Here is a 17381-nt window from a genome sequence, read left to right on the forward strand (position 1 = left end):
AGTTCTCTGCTCTCACCAAGGATTGCCCCTGATGACTGGCTGGTTCCTTCTACCTGTAGCTTTGGCCCTCCTGAGACAGGAGGGTCCTTTCTGAAACTTGCCATTCTTCTTTGGACACTCTTCTGTGTAAATAAGCCTCCTTCAGTTATGCCCAAATTTTGAAACTTCAGAGCACTTCAGAGCACAACTTCACCTCCAATCCAAGGCTGAGAGCATCTTGGTCCATTTCATTTACCCATTCACCCACTATCTTCAGCAGACTCTGTCAGTTATGATGCCCCTCTTACTCCCTGTGGTTTGACTATATCCTTGGAGATAATTGGATAGGATGTGCCCTGGGGTGCAGCAAAACCAGGCCCACGGTATGCTGACCAGGCAGTTCCTGGCTGCCACCGCAGGGCACAGCCAAGGGCTTACTTCCTCCCAGCACAGTCCAGCCTGCCAGGACTTCCTTGCATCCTTGCACACCACTGCAATCTCTTGGTGCAGGAAGACTCCAGAGAGTCTTCACCAAGGAGGCACCATTTCCACTGGGTCCTTCATTCATTTATCTTGTCAAGAATACCTCTTGCCCACCAACTGTGCACCGGAGTCAGGGAAAAGGCAGAGCTTTGCAAAAGGCAGACAGCCTAGAGTTAATATTTCATCACTAAGTCTCAATGAACTTTCCTGAAAATTAAGTCAATAATACACCCTTCACAGCCCTGCCATGTTTCTGAGCCTGGCCTCCAGGCTGGGTGGGTGGGAATGGGTGCCCTGTAGATGTCGATGCTCTGCTGCACCTGCGAAGTGGAGGCAAAGAGGAAGTGGCTATTTCTAGGCTCAGTGCTCAGTATAGTGAGCGCTAAGAATGGTTTATAGCCTATCACGCTTTAAAAAAACCCAAACAATCCAACATCCTTCAGGTTAGAGGTAAGGGAAGGTTTAACTATAAGGGACAAAACGGGGAATTTTTTGCTGATTGGTGTTTACATGATTCTGTGCATTTGTTAAAACTTATGGAACTGTATACCCCTACCTCCCCCACCCAAAATGGATTTTATAGCATGTACATTTAAAAAATGAAAAATGATGGGCATTAAGGAAGGCACAAGATGGGATGAGCACTGGGTGTTATATGCAACTGATGAATTACTGAAAACTACATCTGAAACTGATGATGTACTATACTATATGTTGGCAAGTTAATTTTTTTTGGCAAATTAAATTTAAATAAAAAAAAAACAAAAAAACTGAAACACAAATGCACCCCATGGAGTTTTGTGATGATTAGTGACTAACCCAGGTAACTGTCATGGGTTCCTCATACCATGCCTGGTACATAGGTGTCTGGAGGCTCTTCTGTCCCAGTCTTGACTAAGGATGTGCTCTCAAGTGCCCATGGCTTACTTCAAGAATTCACTCTCTGCCTCCCTTTGATCACAAACATCCAGTTTATTGTCATAAGACCAAAGATGGGGGGTTCCTTACAACATCCATCCTGGTTTGCCTTGGACCAAAGGACTTCCCGGGCTATATAGGATTTTCATTTTAAAACTGAGACCATCCTAGATAAACCATAACAAATTGTTCACCATAGAAACAGGTAAGACCAAGCATTCAAGAAGTGCAATGGAATTTTGTGAGCTATTGGAAGCCTAACGTCTGGTCTCAACGGAGGTCCATGAGTTCAGTAAACACCCACATTTACTGAAGTCCATGGCTAGCTGATGGATGGCAAGGGTCCCCATGGATGGCCGCACTGGTTGCGCACAATGCAAGAGCATCAAGTCTGAGGGAGCATCAGACATCTGGTAGGTATGATAGATTTCTGTATATATTATGAACAAGTATCTTGAGACAAGTGTACCTCTTGCTGTTTCACCTTAAGGAGCTATATGAGTTAGTGGTGGCCCTGGCAGAGGCCAAGCTTGCAATGAACGCCTCTTTCTGTGCTGAAAAGCACATGCCTTAGGGATTATAAATGTGGATAGAGAAGGCAGGAGAGGATGACTAATGACATCTACTCAGAGTGGCATCAGGAGAGCAAATATTATTGCGACCATGTCACTAAATAGACTGTAATTTATGAGTTCTTCTGGGGAAGCTGAGTAGAAAATCAGATGGCAGTGAGATGGGGGTATTTGTCTGTGACAGGAACTCTGATCAAGGTGGAATAGTTGAGTGCGTGTCTGTGTGTAGAGTCACAGAGCACCATTTAAAAATCCCCATGAAAAGCTACTAGGTCTCTTTTAAAGACACATTTTAGGATGGCAGTTCTCAAACGTTGGTAGCAATTCAAATTTCCTAGAGAACTTGGTCAAATGCAGAGGCCTGGGCCCTGTCCTGTGTCAATGAGCCTGCATCTTAATGTTCTTTACTGACTCTCCAGGTGATTCTGACACATGTCACGTTTGAGAACCACTGCCTTAGGCAGGATGGTAAATGGAAACAGCAGATTCCTGGGAAAGAGTCAACTTAAATTTTAAGGCAGATACTCGTTGCCACTACAGAGACAGCGATTTGAGAGTCTTACTACATTGGTGCCTTTCTTTAAGAAATGCTGCTTTTTAGGGATAGAACTATTCTTAACCACAAAGATTTTTGCCAGGACTTTGTAATTCGATTAATATTTACTATTTATATACTATTCTGCAGATGCTTCAGAGAAGAAAGAGGAGTAAGACCTGGCCTCTACCTTCATGAAGTCTACTGTCTACTGGGGAAACTCAGACTAGGAAACCTCTTTTCCTCCCAGCACTGAGCTCATGATCTGGGGAATCTCTGTGTCCTATTCTAGGCTACTGACTGGTGGTCCATACACTGTCACCGTCTTCATGCATGAGCTCCTGGGTGGCTGTCTCTGGGCCAACAGCTCTTTCTTGAAACAAAGTCAGCCAGGGTTAAGGAAGGGCTCTTAAAAGCCATGATTATTGCCTTGTTGATTTTGTCAGGAAAATGGGGCAAAGGGCATAGAATTCCTCTTTATCTCCCTAACTGGTTTCATTTTTATTTCTCTCTTCATAGGCACCTTTGTTTCTCTTCTAAGAACTAGTTTGCAACATTTCAATTCTTTCATGTTTCCAAGGCCCTGCATGCATGGTTACCTCTGCCATACATGCTACTGCCTCCATCCAGCCTTCTTCCACTTTACTTCAACTCAGTGTCTCATCTTTTGTGAAGATTCTGATTGATCTTGGCAGTAATAACTGACAAAAAGCAAAAATAAACAACACCTCCACTCCCACCCACATTCATCCTGGGCTGCCCTTACCCACGTGCTGCAAAGCATTTTAATTAGAGTTTCTTATGTAAGTACATGGTGTAGTAAGACCATCTTCCTTTAAAGTAGGTCTTCATTTCCTTTGTTGGGGCTTTCTATCTCCAGGGCTCCTGAAAGTGTGAGGTACACAGTAGGCACTCAGTAAGTGTTTCTGGCCAAATGGTGTAGAAGTATACACTACCAGGCTTCAGGAGTCCACACTATGCAGTCAAATATTTCACAGGAGATGAAATGGGGACCCAGGGAGTGAACATCCTTGGCCAAGTCCACCCAGCATGTCAGGAACAGATTGAAAGCCAAGTCTTGACTCATGGTGAAGTGATTTTTCTCTGGAACCATCTGAAAATTACTCACTTGGTTGGGAAGGGCTGTTATATTAAATGCAGCAAATACTGTTTGTTGGGTTACAAACAGAATTATAAATAGAAAATAAAAATAAGCTCAAGGGAAAACACTGAGTTAATAGTCTCCTACATGAGCTTTTTCCTGCTAGAAAATCTTTCAAGTCTGAACCTACATGGTTTACCCACCCACTGGAAATGGCCCATTTTCTCCTTATTTTAACCCATGGGGAGTGGAGTGAAATGACCAGATGGAGTCCAAGTTGTCCTATTTTGGTCATTGTGAATTCCCAGAGTTGGAGAACAGCCATGGTTTTCCCTGTCATGACTGGGGCACCTGCTACTAATTCCCCAGGTCCCTCCCCAGAATCACTTTTGTTTGCAAGTTAAGGAGGGGGATTAGGATCTCTTAGGAGTCACCTGCTAGTGGGATCCTCTGTGACTCATCTCATCAACCGAGGAGAGAAAAAGTTGTGGGAGAAGCATAAGATCTATCTGCCTATACTCAGTTGGCCCTGAGCAGAGGAGAGGACACTAGGGTGTGCTGAAGCATCCATCTCCATGGTGATGCTCCATCTGAAGGCTGCCTGCCACCATCACCTACAGATGACTAGGAGAAATGTGGCAACCCTGGCTTCATGCCACAGAAGCCATGCATGCGGCATGTCTGTCCAGAACTGGAGAATGAACAAATGTTTGCTCTTCATTAGGCTGTATCCTATTCCTCACAGCTGTTCCTTGTTGCCTTAAATAGTCTTAATGGGGCTGTAATAACCAGATACCTTCTGGTCGTCCTACTGGGCTCATCATTTATTACAATGACAGACTGCCTGGATTGGTCTGGGATTAAAATGCTTCCCTTCTCTCCATGACAAAGTCACGTCTTCCTGTTGTTTCACATCTTCTTGGAGCCTGCTACCCTTCTTCTGACCATGATGATGCCTGAGCTCTCCGGGCTCACAGACAACTCTCTGTAGCCAACATCTCCTAGCATTTGTTGGCAGCCTAAGGTTTTTGTTTTGTAATGGGGGAAGGTGGGGGGAAACAGGGCTGGGAGAAATAGGACAGGGAGGAGGGTAGACTCTGCAGTCCAAGATCACAGGCAGAAGCCTCTTAGCTTCAATGTGGCAGTGTCCTGTCCCATTGCCTCTGTGAGGGGTTATCTCATGCCCCATGGCATCAGATGTGACAAGCAGCAAGTAGAGTAGGTGAGGTGAAAGGTCTGGGGGTACAGGCATGGCAAACACTGGTGACTCCATGGGTCTCCTTAGACAAGTGTCCCTTAACCTTAAAAGTACATTATAGTTACTGACAGAGCTTAGAAAATATACCCACCTCTAGGAATTCTGATTTAATTGGTCTAAAAGACAACCTGTGCATTAGTATTTTTAACAATTTCCTAGGTAATTCTAAGGGGCCAAGATTGAAAGCCTTCATATTTGTATGGGAGGTGCAGTTAATTTGCCTTAGGTCTCCTTGAGCTCCTGGGCACCCAGGACCGAGGGTCAATCATGGTTGCTAGGACTTGAGATGTAACTATGGGGGTGGTAGCCCCAGAAAGGGGTCCAGTTGGATGATCAATAGGAGGGAGATCCAGCTGGCCTGGACAATTAGTTTCTACTTAGGCTCACAAAGTATGTGGGACATAAGGATTTTTTAGATCACTTGGACCCACATGGCATAAACATGGAAATAGAGGCCGGGGAAGGAGAATAACCTGCCCAAGGTCACCCAGATACTTAATGAAGGAGATAGGACTTGAATCCAGGCCTTTTGACTATTAGAACAATTCATACATGACTTTAGGTCATTGAGCTTAAAATATACATATATATATTGAGAGACTCAAATTTACACGCCAAAGAGCATGAGCTGATTTTATGTCTTTACATGAGAGAATGTGTGTGGGCTTGTCTGGGCTCTGGGCCCAGTCTCCTGGTTTGAGCAACTCCATTTTTCCTTCAATTAGTGTCCCAGCCGCCTACCCGCCTACCTGCCTCTGGTCTCCCTGCTCTGATCTATGCCAGACAATTACATCTAAATGCTAATTCAACTTTAAAAAATGCTGCTCCCTTCCATGGTTCCGCATGACCCCTAGAATAGAATCCAAACTCCTTAGCCTGACAAATGTCCCCTCGCTTCCCCACTCTTAGCCCACTACTTCTGATAACTCCAACACCATCTCCCTGTATGCTTTGTGCACCAAATATAGTTTGCATACCAAAGTGATTCTTGTTTTCTTCACTCAACCTTCGATATACACCTTCATGCCATATCCTGGTTTAGTTTCTCTGCCCAGAACATCCTTCCCTGACTTCATTTGATTATTCCTATTTCTCAAGCTTGGATTCAGGCTTTATGTCTTCCAGAAAGCCAATGGCCATCCATTCCCAGGCTAGGCTGAATGAACACCACCCCCAAGGGTTCCCATAGCACTATACTGTGTTGTTTTTGCCAAGATATTGAAGTGATCAGTTTATATGCCTGTGTCTAAGAATAGGCTCTAAATTGTCCCAGAAGGAAAGGGCTCTATCTCATCTCATTTCCTAGAACCTAGTACAATACCTGGCCTATGTAGAGTACACACACATTGGGTTGAAATTCCATAAGGCTCAGTCCTTGGTTATCATCTCTGTTGATGCTCACTTGCTTCATGACTTTGAACAGTCTATGGCTTTAATATTATCTGTATGACAGTAACTCCTTAAGTTTTCTCCCCAGCCCAGGCTTCATTCCCAAATTCCAGACTCATATATCCAACTATCTACTTTCCATCCCCACTAACAGGTCTAAAGATTTATTTATTTATTTATTTATTTATTTATTTATTTATTTATTTATTTATGGGGGGGGGGAGGAGGGAGAAGCAGGCTCCATGCTGGAAGCCAGACATGGGACTTGTTCCCGGGACTTCAGGATCGTGCCCCGGGTCAAAGGGAGGCGCTAAACCGCTGAGCCACCCAGGGATCCCCCCAACTAACAGGTCTAATAGACATTTCAAACTCAGTTCAAAACTTAACTCCCAATTGTTTCATTGGCCCCAAGTCTGGTTTCCCTGTGGCTTTCCATCTCCATTAGTGTCAACTCCATCCTTCCAGTGACTCAGATAATAGCCCTGGAATTACTCTTGATTCTTCTCTTTCTTTCACACACATACCGATGTGTTAGGATATCCTGTTGGTTCTATCTGTAAGATATATTCAGAATCTAACCATTTCTCACCACCTCCACAGCCACACCTCGGTTGCATCACCATTGTCTCTTACCTGGATTACTGCCATGGCCTCTTATTTATTCATGAGAGACACACACACATAGAAAGAGAGAGAGAGATGCAGAGACACAGGCAGAGGGTAAAGCAGGTTCCATGCAGGGAGCCCGATGTGGGACTTGATCCTGGGTCTCCAGGATCACAACCTGGGCTGAAGGCAGCACTAAACCGCTAGCCACCTGGGCTGCCCACTGCCATGGCCTCTTAACTGGTCTTCCTGATTTTACTCTTGCCTTCCTATGTCTTTTCTCAACACAGTAGCTAGGAGGAGTATTTCAAAACAATGTCAGATGGTTATTTGTCTTTTCAAAATTTTGCAGTGGCTTTCCATTTCATTCAAAATAAAAGCTAAAGTCCTTACAATGGCTTGTAAGGCACTATATGGTCAGTTCCCCCTTTATTTCTCCAATGTCATCTTCTATTGCTCTACTCATACCACTCTTGTTCTCCTTGTATTCCCCTGATCTGGAATTTTCTTCCTCTAGATATCTTCTACTAGGTCTCTGCTCAAACCTTATCTTTTAATTTCAGACTACATCTCTACCCTATTTAATATTGGAACCCCACTTACCCTATGTCCCTGGAATATACTATCTCCTTTCCTTGTTCTACCCTTTCTTTTCCATGGTACTTGTGGAGGATAGTATCATCCAAAGATTGTATTTTCCAATATCTCCTGTTCTGCATTCTCTTTTAGAATCTTACAACTGTCCCTCTGTCCATCAAGAGATGGAGTCTAATTCCCCTTCTTTGGAATAGGTAGTTATTACTTGTTTATGACCAATACAAAGAGGTAGCAGTGATGCTTTATGATGTTCAAATCTAGGTCACAAAGGATGATGTACTTTCTACTTTGTTAGCTAAAAGGCTTGCCTTTGAAGCTATGAGCTACCACATAAGAAGTCCAACATCCTGAGGCTACCATGCTGTGAGGAAGCCCAGGCCACTAGAAGAGGCCATGTGTAGGTGTTCCAGCTGGCAATCCTACTGAGATCTGAGTAGACAGCCTGCAGCAATCACTAGATATGAAAGTAAAGATGCTCTCTGATGATTTCAGGCCTGATCTTAGAGCCTTCCATGTCAAGGTTTCAGTTATCGAGGAGCAGAAGCAGACCTGTTGTGCCATGTCCAAATTTCTGATCCACAGAATCAGTGAGCACAATACCTTGGCTGTTTTGTGTCACTAAGATTTGGGATAGTTTGTAACATAGCAAATAGTAGTCTCACTGTTTAACATATTACATTAGTTACTAACATATTACACTAACTGAATTGTTATAAAATAACTTTTTTTATCTGAATTCACAGTTTTAATTTTTTTGTTTTATACTTACACTTTTCACAAGCCATTCCCTCTTATTTGTGAGCATCAAGAATGGTGAAAATGGCCTTCATTCTGTATCAGCATGTTTTATCCTTTTTTTTTATCCTTTTATTGAAAAACTAGAGAATATTACTGAAGTAGAGAAGGTACACATACTTTATCTACTCTGACATCAGCCTAGGTCTAGGGTGAAGAGCAGTGAACCTCTTCTCTGCAGCTTTTAACAAAATAAGTCTCTATTTATTTTTAAATTTATTTTTATTGATTGATTGTATATTTTTTATTGGAGTTCAATTTGCCAACTTATTTATTTCTAGTTTCTCCTGCTAAAACACAAGCTTCATGAGAGAATGGACCTCTGTCCATTTTGTTCACTATTGTATCCCAAATATTTAGAACATTCCTTGGGGAACAGTAAATACTCAGCGAGTATTTATTGAACAAATTTTCAAATAATTATAAAGCTAAACCCTAATTTTAGAAGACGTAGCTTTGCTAAAGCTGAGAAGTCTCTTATTTTTTTTAATATTTATTTATTTGAGAGAAAGAGAGACAGAGAGAGAGATTAAAAAAGAAGAGAGAGAGAATGAGAATATGAGTGGAATGATGGGCATAGGGAGAGGGAGAGAAAATCTCTAGCAGACTCCCCTCTGAGCACAGAGCCCAATGCAGGGCTTGATTCCATGACCCATGAGATCATGACCTGAGATTTCGCAATTTGAAATCAACTTAACTGACTGAGGCACCCAGGCGCCCCTGAGAAGTCAACCTGTACGTCAACTTGTTAAACCCACTCATTTGTATGAAAAAAAGAAAGGAAAGACTAAGCAAGGGTGATAGGCAAGAAAGAGCACATAGCATGTTGGTTTGACAGTGGCCTAGAGGCCCAAGAATCTTATGTCTACAACAGGGCACAGTCTTCAAGCAGGTCTGTGACTTATGTACCCATTCTGTAGATTCCAGACATCCTGGGAGCTTTGATAATCAAAGTAATATCTAGCTAAAGTCTAGGAAAGGGGACAGACACATTGTGGAAAGACCTCATAAAGTAACACTTCCCAATTAACCTCTAATTAATCAGAAAATGTGTCAATTACAAGCTAAACATTCCAGTTAACCGATTAATATAATTTAAACAGATTGAATGCAAGGCTAGTCTACTTAGCGATGTTTCCATGTGGGGTCTAAATGACTGAATGACATGCACCATTTTCTCTTTCACTATTAAGATGGAGCATTTCCATGCCATAAAGTTTGGAAAATGCAAAAAGGCACAAAAATAATTTTAAAAATCAACCCAAATCCTATCACACAAGGATGGATACTTTCAAACAGGCTATCATTCTGGAAGGAAATGCACTGAAGGAGTCAGATATACTTGTATTTTTGTTCTCAAATGTTAGACTGTAGGTTCTTAGAATACTGTTTCTTAGTCTTTGACTATTTGTTCTCCTTTCTCATAAGTGACCTGTATCCCTGGATGCTGGTGGGACCTTAAAACAAATAAGGTCTAATGACAGCTGATGACTTATTAAACCATCATGACACAGAATATGCCTTTACTGACAGCACACTCCGTCCTGACAGTCACTCACCAGTCAGATCTACAGAGATGTGTATAAGCACATGCACGTATACCCTCTTCACACTTTAAGGGGCTGGGACCATTCAACAAAACCCCTGGGAAATAAGGCCTAGGGATGGGAGGTGCTGAGACCATCTCCTTCAATTATCATCCTAATTTCCTCCACGATTTGTAGGTTGATCATATGAAAAATGCTCTTTTACTTAGACCATATTTGAAATTAAATGCAAGTTCTCTTGAGCTGGTAATCACTTACATCCATTGACATAAATGTTTTTGTTCTCATAAATGTGTCCAACATGCCCCTTGCCACTGTGTTTTATATTCTCGTAAAGTTTTAGGACCAGACAGGCCCTAAGCAATCACCTTACCCAAACCCTCCATTCAATTAATAAAGAATTTTAAAACCCAGGTAGCAAAATGATATGCTAATATCACACAGTTTATTGTATTCGAATTTGGTTGTCTGGAGCTCCAACCTAGCACCATTTCATGACCTCACACAGCTTGTGAAATACTGCTTTGTAAGCTCTTTCTCAGAATATAGTCTGAGAGATAAACTTAGTCTGCATTATCAAGAATTCCAAATGTGTAGAGTCTGAGTCAATGCGTTTGCACTGCACACAGTGTAACTGAACCAAGCATATTTGGGGCACATGCTGCATGTGAAAAAAAAACCCACAAAAAACTAGTACATATAACTCAGAGCCTGGCATACAGTAGATGCTAGGAAGATATTTTAGGAAGGAAGGAGGAGAGGGGGAGAGAGAGAGAGAGAGGAAAAGGAGAATCAGAGAAAGAAATGCTTGTTTTCAGAGCTGGCTGCAAGAGGAGGCTTGCAAAAAAAAAAAAAAAAATATTCCTCCTGGGGAGTGAGGTGCTCTTTAGTTCAGGAAAACATCTTAATGAGTTTTTCCTTCTATTTTATTTCACTCTTTGGAAAAGGTGGGCAAGGTCTGAAACAAAACGACAGAGAAAGCTGAGTTGTTCTGCACAACAGTGAGGGGAGTGTAGGAATTCTTTTCTCAGCTGCTGGGAAAAAGAAAAAAAAAAAAGGAAAATTTTGAGGACACTACAAAGGACTTTTGGGAAGGAGAGGACAGACATGTGTCTGAAGACCAGAACCTCAGAAGGACTTCTATTTAGCCACTTCCTGTACTTAGCTGCAATTCTTCTATTATTCCCCAAGCCTTAGTAACAACCACTACTTGCAAGTCCTGTGCATTAGAGATGTTCTGGGGAAGGAGAAAAGGGATGAGTAGGGGAAAGAAGGTACAGAGAGAGAGAAGACACCAGAAGTGATAGTGACTTGGCAAGAGTGGGAAGTGTTGAGAACAAAGCAGAAGTAAGATAACGGGGCCAAAGGTGATTACGAGCAAGCAGGTCTCCCAGAAATCACTGGCTGGCTTTTTTTTTTTTTTAACAAGTGGATGGGGTTTGAGCCCTCTGTCTTCCTATTACAGGAAGGTATGAATCCAAATTGATTCAGTAGGTATGGGTGGGGACTAAGATGGTGCCTTTCCAACATGCTATCACTGGGGGTGACACTGATGCTGCTGCTGGTCTGGGGACCACAGTTTGCATCACAAGGATTTAGCACCCATAAAACCTCTGCACCACAGGCCAGTCTCTTACCTCATATTCCTCTTTGAACCCGTAGCCCTGGCCTCTCTTCATCTGGGTGATGTGCTGCAGCAGGTCAGCCACTCGGATGGCGGGCTGGAACTGGTCCCGGGGATAACTCATCTCCACAGGGTCACAAGCTCGGTAGGGGTGAGTCTGGATGGTGAGTGTGGGCTGGGACAGCTCCCCACGGCTGCCATCTGCTTCAAAGAAAAGAAGGCAAAACAATGCCTATGAGTTTTGTCCTCTGTCCTCCCTGCCTTCCCCAGGGCTGGGGGAACTAACTCAGGCCTCAAGTAATCAGGAAACTGCAGGAAGAACAGACACACACTGCTTCCCTTGCATGGCCGTGGCGGTAGATTTAAAAATCAAAACAACAAACCAATGAACACAATAACCCTTGGTTTGTTTCTATTCCAAGGGTGCATCTCGGTGGAGCCAAGACAAAATTCCAGGTTGGCTGTCATCCTCTGCCTGTCATAGTCCTTGGTCCAGGCTTGACAGGGTGCTCTTGGCCAATCATGGCCAAGCCCAGAATAAGTGAGAAGCCAGACAGCTGTTTAGGAGCTAGGATGCCTGGAAATCTAATCATCTCTGGTGCCTGCTCCTGGTCCATTTGCCTACGTCCTTGGGAGGGATGGGAGCCAGTCTTGGACCCCAACAGAGAGCAAGGATCCTGACCCTCTCAGCTGCTCTCTCCTGCTGTGGGCTCTGCCTACTGTCTCCCTCCCCCACCCTGATCCTTGATCTCGTTCCTCGCTGAACCCACCTGGCGGTAAGGAAGTCCAAACCTCTTCCTTTAGTCCTGCCAGCTACTTCTCCCAGACCTGGGGTCCCATATCCCCTCTTCTTTACCAGATCTCTCCTTGATGGAAGATCTATGCTCTCCCTGATAATAATCTCTATACCCACGGAGTTGTTCTAACTGCCCTCTCTAGCATGGCCACCTGGAAACAGACACGTGCTGAGGTCAGATTTGAATTCCCCCATTCCCCTTGGACCAGAACCACCACATTCTTGCCCTACCGACTCCCTGGCAAGCGCGTAGTACTGGTCTTTTGGGCCCAGTTTGTCTTTTTCACAACCACCTAGGCTTGGTTTCACCAACCTCCTCCCAAGGACACGATCTGTGTCCTAGGCCCTCCTGTTGTGGCATGCACTAGATGAGAACTGCTACTTTTGATGTCACTCACCCCAGTGCTTTCAGACAATGCAAGCTACCCAGGCAGACCCCATTAAGCCTTTAGCAGAGGGTGAGGCATATATTCCTTAAGGCTTTAGCATATATTCCTGACTTTCTGCAACCTGTCTTTTCAAAAATTCATGTTTCCTTTAGCTTGTTTGTCGCTTGTGTCACAATAATCCCTCAGACGCTGATTCTATACGTAAAAGTGAAACTTTTTATGTGACAGCAAGAGCAAAACTGTTCTGAGCAGGGAAAGGATTGCCAACAGAAAGGTCTAGAGTGTATAGGTTTACGTACAGGGAACAAGGGCCTAGGTGAGATGTTACCACAGCTTTCTTGACAGCACAGAAGAAAAATACTGCTTACTTCTGGGATTGTAGGTGTCAGGGAGCACATCTTCACTGGCACTGTTTAAATGTAGAGCTTTGCAAATGTGGGGCTGCTTTCCTCCTTCCCCACACGGTGGGGATCAGGAGTCAGATTTATTGAGAACTCACTCTCAATGTGCCAGGGACTGTGGTAGGTGCTGACAATGCACAGATTTCACCCTCAAGGCTTGATAGCCTAGTACGGCAGACAGACAAGAACCATCTGAAGCATGAGAATAGAAGCCAGAGAAGTCAAGCACATTTAGGGAAGAGCAAGGAGACTGGGATGGAGAGAAGGTGGTGAGTGGAAACATGATGGGGCAAAGTTGTAAGAGATGATAGGTGGTAGGTCAAGAAGGCTGTCAATATGTGAGAATCTCCAAGCCAGTGGGAAGCTATTGAAGGGTTTTCATTCCTCTCTTTAATGACACACGATTTTTTTTTTTTTTTGCAGGTGTCCCAGCTGTTACAGATATAAGGCCCCCTTCCAGTGAATATCACTCCTGTGACAGTGTGGTGGGGTTGGGGATGGAGAAGGAGCAATTGAGTTTGCTTCTCTAGATGCTGCACTTCATAATCCCTAGGACAGCATGAGCTGGAGTCAGTGCCCGAGCCTTGGGAGTGTCTCCCACCTAAACTACCAGTACACATGAGGACAGATGTCTTCAGAGACCTAGGGTCTCCCAAAGGCCCTGGGGTGTGGACTGCCTGAGAGGCCGGCTCCCTGGTAGAGACAGGCTTCTTGGGAATGGGCACCTGGCAAATTTTGTGAGATGCCAAGTGTTAACCCAAACCAATATGGATATTTTCCCTAAACACATTGCTAGACAGACTGTAAACTTGGTGTCAGCAAAACCAACACTGGAATGGAAAACAAATGCATTTGAAATTTAACAACTTGTATTGCTGTAACATTTGTAATAATGTCAATGCCGGTGCTAATGATGCTATGAAGACTCAGAACCAAGGGGCTTTCAAGGTTTATTAATTCAACTAGTTGGACTCCCTTTTCCAATGTATCTTACCTCACCTATTCCCTTATTAACCTCTGATAATGCAGAAGTGATGCCTTTTATCACACCCCATTTCACCAGACGCACTATACTTAATTTCCCATCATTAGGTTTAATGAAAACCCAATTTCACAACTCACTTCTCTCAGGAACCTACAAGTAATGCTACGTTTTTATCAGCCCCAATTAAAAAACGTTATGATGTTCCTATTCGAGAGGGAGCCTTAAAACTAATGTGCGATTCGGCAGCTAATTCAACAAGGGTGCTAGAATTCACATGCTGCTCATAAAATGTAACTCAAACCAGCTGGCCCAGGGAGAGAGCACTGCTCATTTTTCTCCTCACCAGACCCTTAATTTTCATGCCATTTCAACTTCTCATGTATGGGTCTTGCATGTTTATCTATCACATAATCATATTTTGGATTTCTTCTACATTTTTATTTTTTTAAGATTTTATTTATTTATTCATGAGACACACACACAGAGAGAGAGAGAGAGAGAGAGAGAGAGTCAGAGACACAGAGAAGCAGGCTCCACGCAGGGAGCCCGACGTGGGACTTGATCCCTGGTCTCCAGGATCACGCTCTGGGCTGAAGGTGGCGCTAAACTGCTGAGCCACCCAGGCTGCCCTATTTTTCTTTTTTTTAAAAGATTTTATTTATTTATTCATGAGAGACACACAGAGAGAGGCAGAGACATATGCAGAGAGAGAAGCAGGCTCCCTGTGGGGAGTCTGACATGGGACTTGGTCCCAGGATCCTGGGATCACAACTCTAGCCAAAGTCAGACACTCAACCACTGAGCCACCCAAGTGCCCCCTCTTCTACGCTTTTTCTATAGCTGTTGTCTAAAGCCTATGAATTACCCTGCAATTTTTGTGGCTTCCTGTGAAGGGCTTGTGGCTGATGTGTGAGATCTCGGGTCACCACTGTCCCTCTACTGGTTCCCCTTCCTTCTGGCCTTGACCTTTCTAATTTTTTTTTAATCGTCCTGCTACCAGCTATTATAGATCTCCCTGTAGCTCCAGCCACATATTTCCTCTTTTTAAAAAAGATTTTTAATTTATTTATTCATGAGAGACACACAGAAAGAGGCAGAGACATAGGCAGAGGGGAGAAGCAGGCTCCCTGTGGGGAGCCCGATGTGGGACTTGATTCCAGGACCCCAGGATCACACCCTGAGCTGAAAGCAGACGCTCAACTGCTGAGCCGCCCAGGCGTCCCTCCAGCCACGTATTTCTAATTACTTGCTAGGAATTGCCACTCCAACTGGTTAACAAATATTTACTGAGTACTGATGTTGTGCAAAGCACAGTGTTAGATACTATATACATACAGGAGGGTGGAGGAAAGTGTGTTCAGAGAGAGATAAGCATGCCGCAGCTGTTGCAGGAGAGAAGTGATAAGATGTGCATAAACAAATCTAACAAAGGTGGGAAGGGACAGGTGCCCAGGAGATGGGAGGGTGATATGTTGTGGAGCTGGGCACCCCAGAAATGTTTCTCAGGCTTTAGGCACTCGCACCCCACCTCTGTGATTTTTGCCATAACTATGTACAACCTGTATCAGCTCTAATAGAACTTCCCATGATGATGGAAATGGTCCATATCTGTGCCGTGCAATATGGTAGCCACTAACCACAGGTGGCTCCTGGGCATGTGAAATGTGGCTAATGTGACCACCTTGTGAACTGAATTTTAGGTTCTGTTTAATTTTAATTAATTTCAGCTTAAATATCCGCATGTGGCTTATGGCTACTGTATTAGGCAGCATAGATTTAGGGAAAGAAGAAGGGAAAGAGAGAACACTCAAGTCACATAATAGGGCAGAGAGGTCCATGGAAATGTAATGCAAGCCACATAAGTAATTTAAAAATCTCTTATAGCAACATTAAATAAGATAAAAGGAATGTGAGATTAATTTCAATAACATATTTAATTTGACCTAATACAGAAAATAGTATTACAACATAAGCAACATTAAAAAAGGTAAAAGGAATAAATTAATTTCAGTAATACATTTTATTTGACCTCATACACAAATTGCTATTTCAACATAGAGTCAGTATAAAGTTATTAATGATATATTTTACACTTTTTATTCATACTAACTCTTTGAAATGCAATGTGCATTTTGCACTTACTTCAGTGTAGTCTTATTTTAATTCAGATTAGCCATATTTCCAGTGTTCAATACCAACAGGTGATTGGTGGACAGTGCAGGTGGACATAGACGTATCCAGAGCCAAGTCAAGTTCTAAAGAGAACTGACTTAGAGCTAGAGTGAACTTCAAATACACTGATCTAGTATAAGGCCACTTTAGCACAGCACTGCCCAAAAGGACATTTTGCAATGATGGAAATGTTTTATGTTTGGACTATTCAAAATGGTAGCCGCTAGCCACTCATGGCTAATGAGCAACTGAAATGTGGCTTGTCTACTAAGGAAATGAGTTTTTACTTTACCTTAATTTTAAGTTTAAATTGCCAATGTGTGGTCAGTAGCAACTGTACTGAATAGTGCACATTTATGTAATTATGCCTTAAATTTTTAAAAAATCAACCTTCCACATTTTTAAACTATTTCATTTTGAATGATAATAAAGCCTAAAACCACAGGTGCAATATGCCAGTTTTCTTTTCATGCTCACTAAAATGTTTACCTAACTATTTCAGAAATGGCCTGATCATATCCCATGAGAGGAGCACGATCCACACCCCGAAAAATGCTATGAGTTTGGGCCCCAAAATCAGACAGCATTTGTATTTTTAATCAACCAGTTATGGGCTATGTGATCTTGGCCAAGTGACTACAATTTCTGAGCTCAGTGTCTTCATCTGTAACACAGGGAAAGTAGGGGTGAGGATTTGAGGAGAGACCACCAGCAAGTTTGCAGACAATGCCTTGGCTTCTGTTAAGCACCAAGGAAGCATTAGCCACTCTGAAGTTGTACAAGCTGTGCTGCTCGGCACAAGAGAATCACAGATCAGTGGTGGCATCTGGGTAGTCTTCTAGGGCTTCTCTCTTCTTTCCTTCATGACATGCTCCATAGCCATTTAAATATTTTACTCCATGCCTGCTGCTACTGCCTTAGTTTGAGTCCCCATGACTCGACTATTCCTTTAGGTTCCTCATGGGTCTTTCTGCCTTCACAGTTCTTTTTACACAGCTTGATCAAGTCATTCATCTTAACAGAAGCCTCCACAGAGTCCAGAAAGAACTTCTTCACTAGCCAACCAAATTCCTATAGTTTCTATTTCTTATTTCATCTTTCATAATTCCTCTCAATCTACGTGCCCATTATGGCAGGAGAGCATGAAGAGTGGAGGGGAAAATACTTGGAGACTGCTTGCTGAGAGGGAAGAGTCTGAGTGTGGAAAGTTTGAGGTGGGGACGAGGCTGGCTC

At 43.2% G+C, this 17381-nt stretch overlaps 1 protein-coding gene, 1 long non-coding RNA gene and 1 other non-coding gene across 16 annotated transcripts in view; 2 read left to right on the forward strand and 1 right to left on the reverse strand.

Moving 5' to 3' along the window:
* PTPRT (protein tyrosine phosphatase receptor type T) overlaps positions 1-17381 on the reverse strand; it is a 1037422-nt gene that overhangs the window by 91517 nt on the left and 928524 nt on the right. For 9 of the 13 annotated variants that reach the window (XM_077873195.1, XM_077873193.1, XM_077873206.1 and 6 more), the window contains one exon: positions 11419-11609. In XM_077873195.1, coding sequence (XP_077729321.1) covers positions 11419-11609 — 191 coding nt within the window. The remainder of the gene's footprint in view (positions 1-11418; positions 11610-17381) is intronic. The other 4 variants (XM_077873196.1, XM_077873204.1, XM_077873198.1 and 1 more) reach the window with 1 other exon arrangement.
* LOC144298961 (small nucleolar RNA SNORA43) lies at positions 751-871 on the forward strand. The gene has a single exon (XR_013365792.1). It is a non-coding gene; the product is annotated as a small nucleolar RNA SNORA43 (small nucleolar RNA).
* LOC144298370 (uncharacterized) lies at positions 7754-14183 on the forward strand. Of its 2 annotated transcripts, none has more exons than XR_013365366.1 (3): positions 7754-8026; positions 11828-11861; positions 13415-14183. It is a non-coding gene; the product is annotated as an uncharacterized LOC144298370 (long non-coding RNA). The 2 variants fall into 2 exon arrangements; XR_013365365.1 differs by lacking the exon at positions 11828-11861 and adding an exon at positions 11444-11569 and having other exon boundaries at positions 7754-7905.

The sequence above is a fragment of the Canis aureus genome, chromosome 26 (assembly GCF_053574225.1).
Source record: "Canis aureus isolate CA01 chromosome 26, VMU_Caureus_v.1.0, whole genome shotgun sequence".
NCBI lineage: Eukaryota > Metazoa > Chordata > Mammalia > Carnivora > Canidae > Canis > Canis aureus.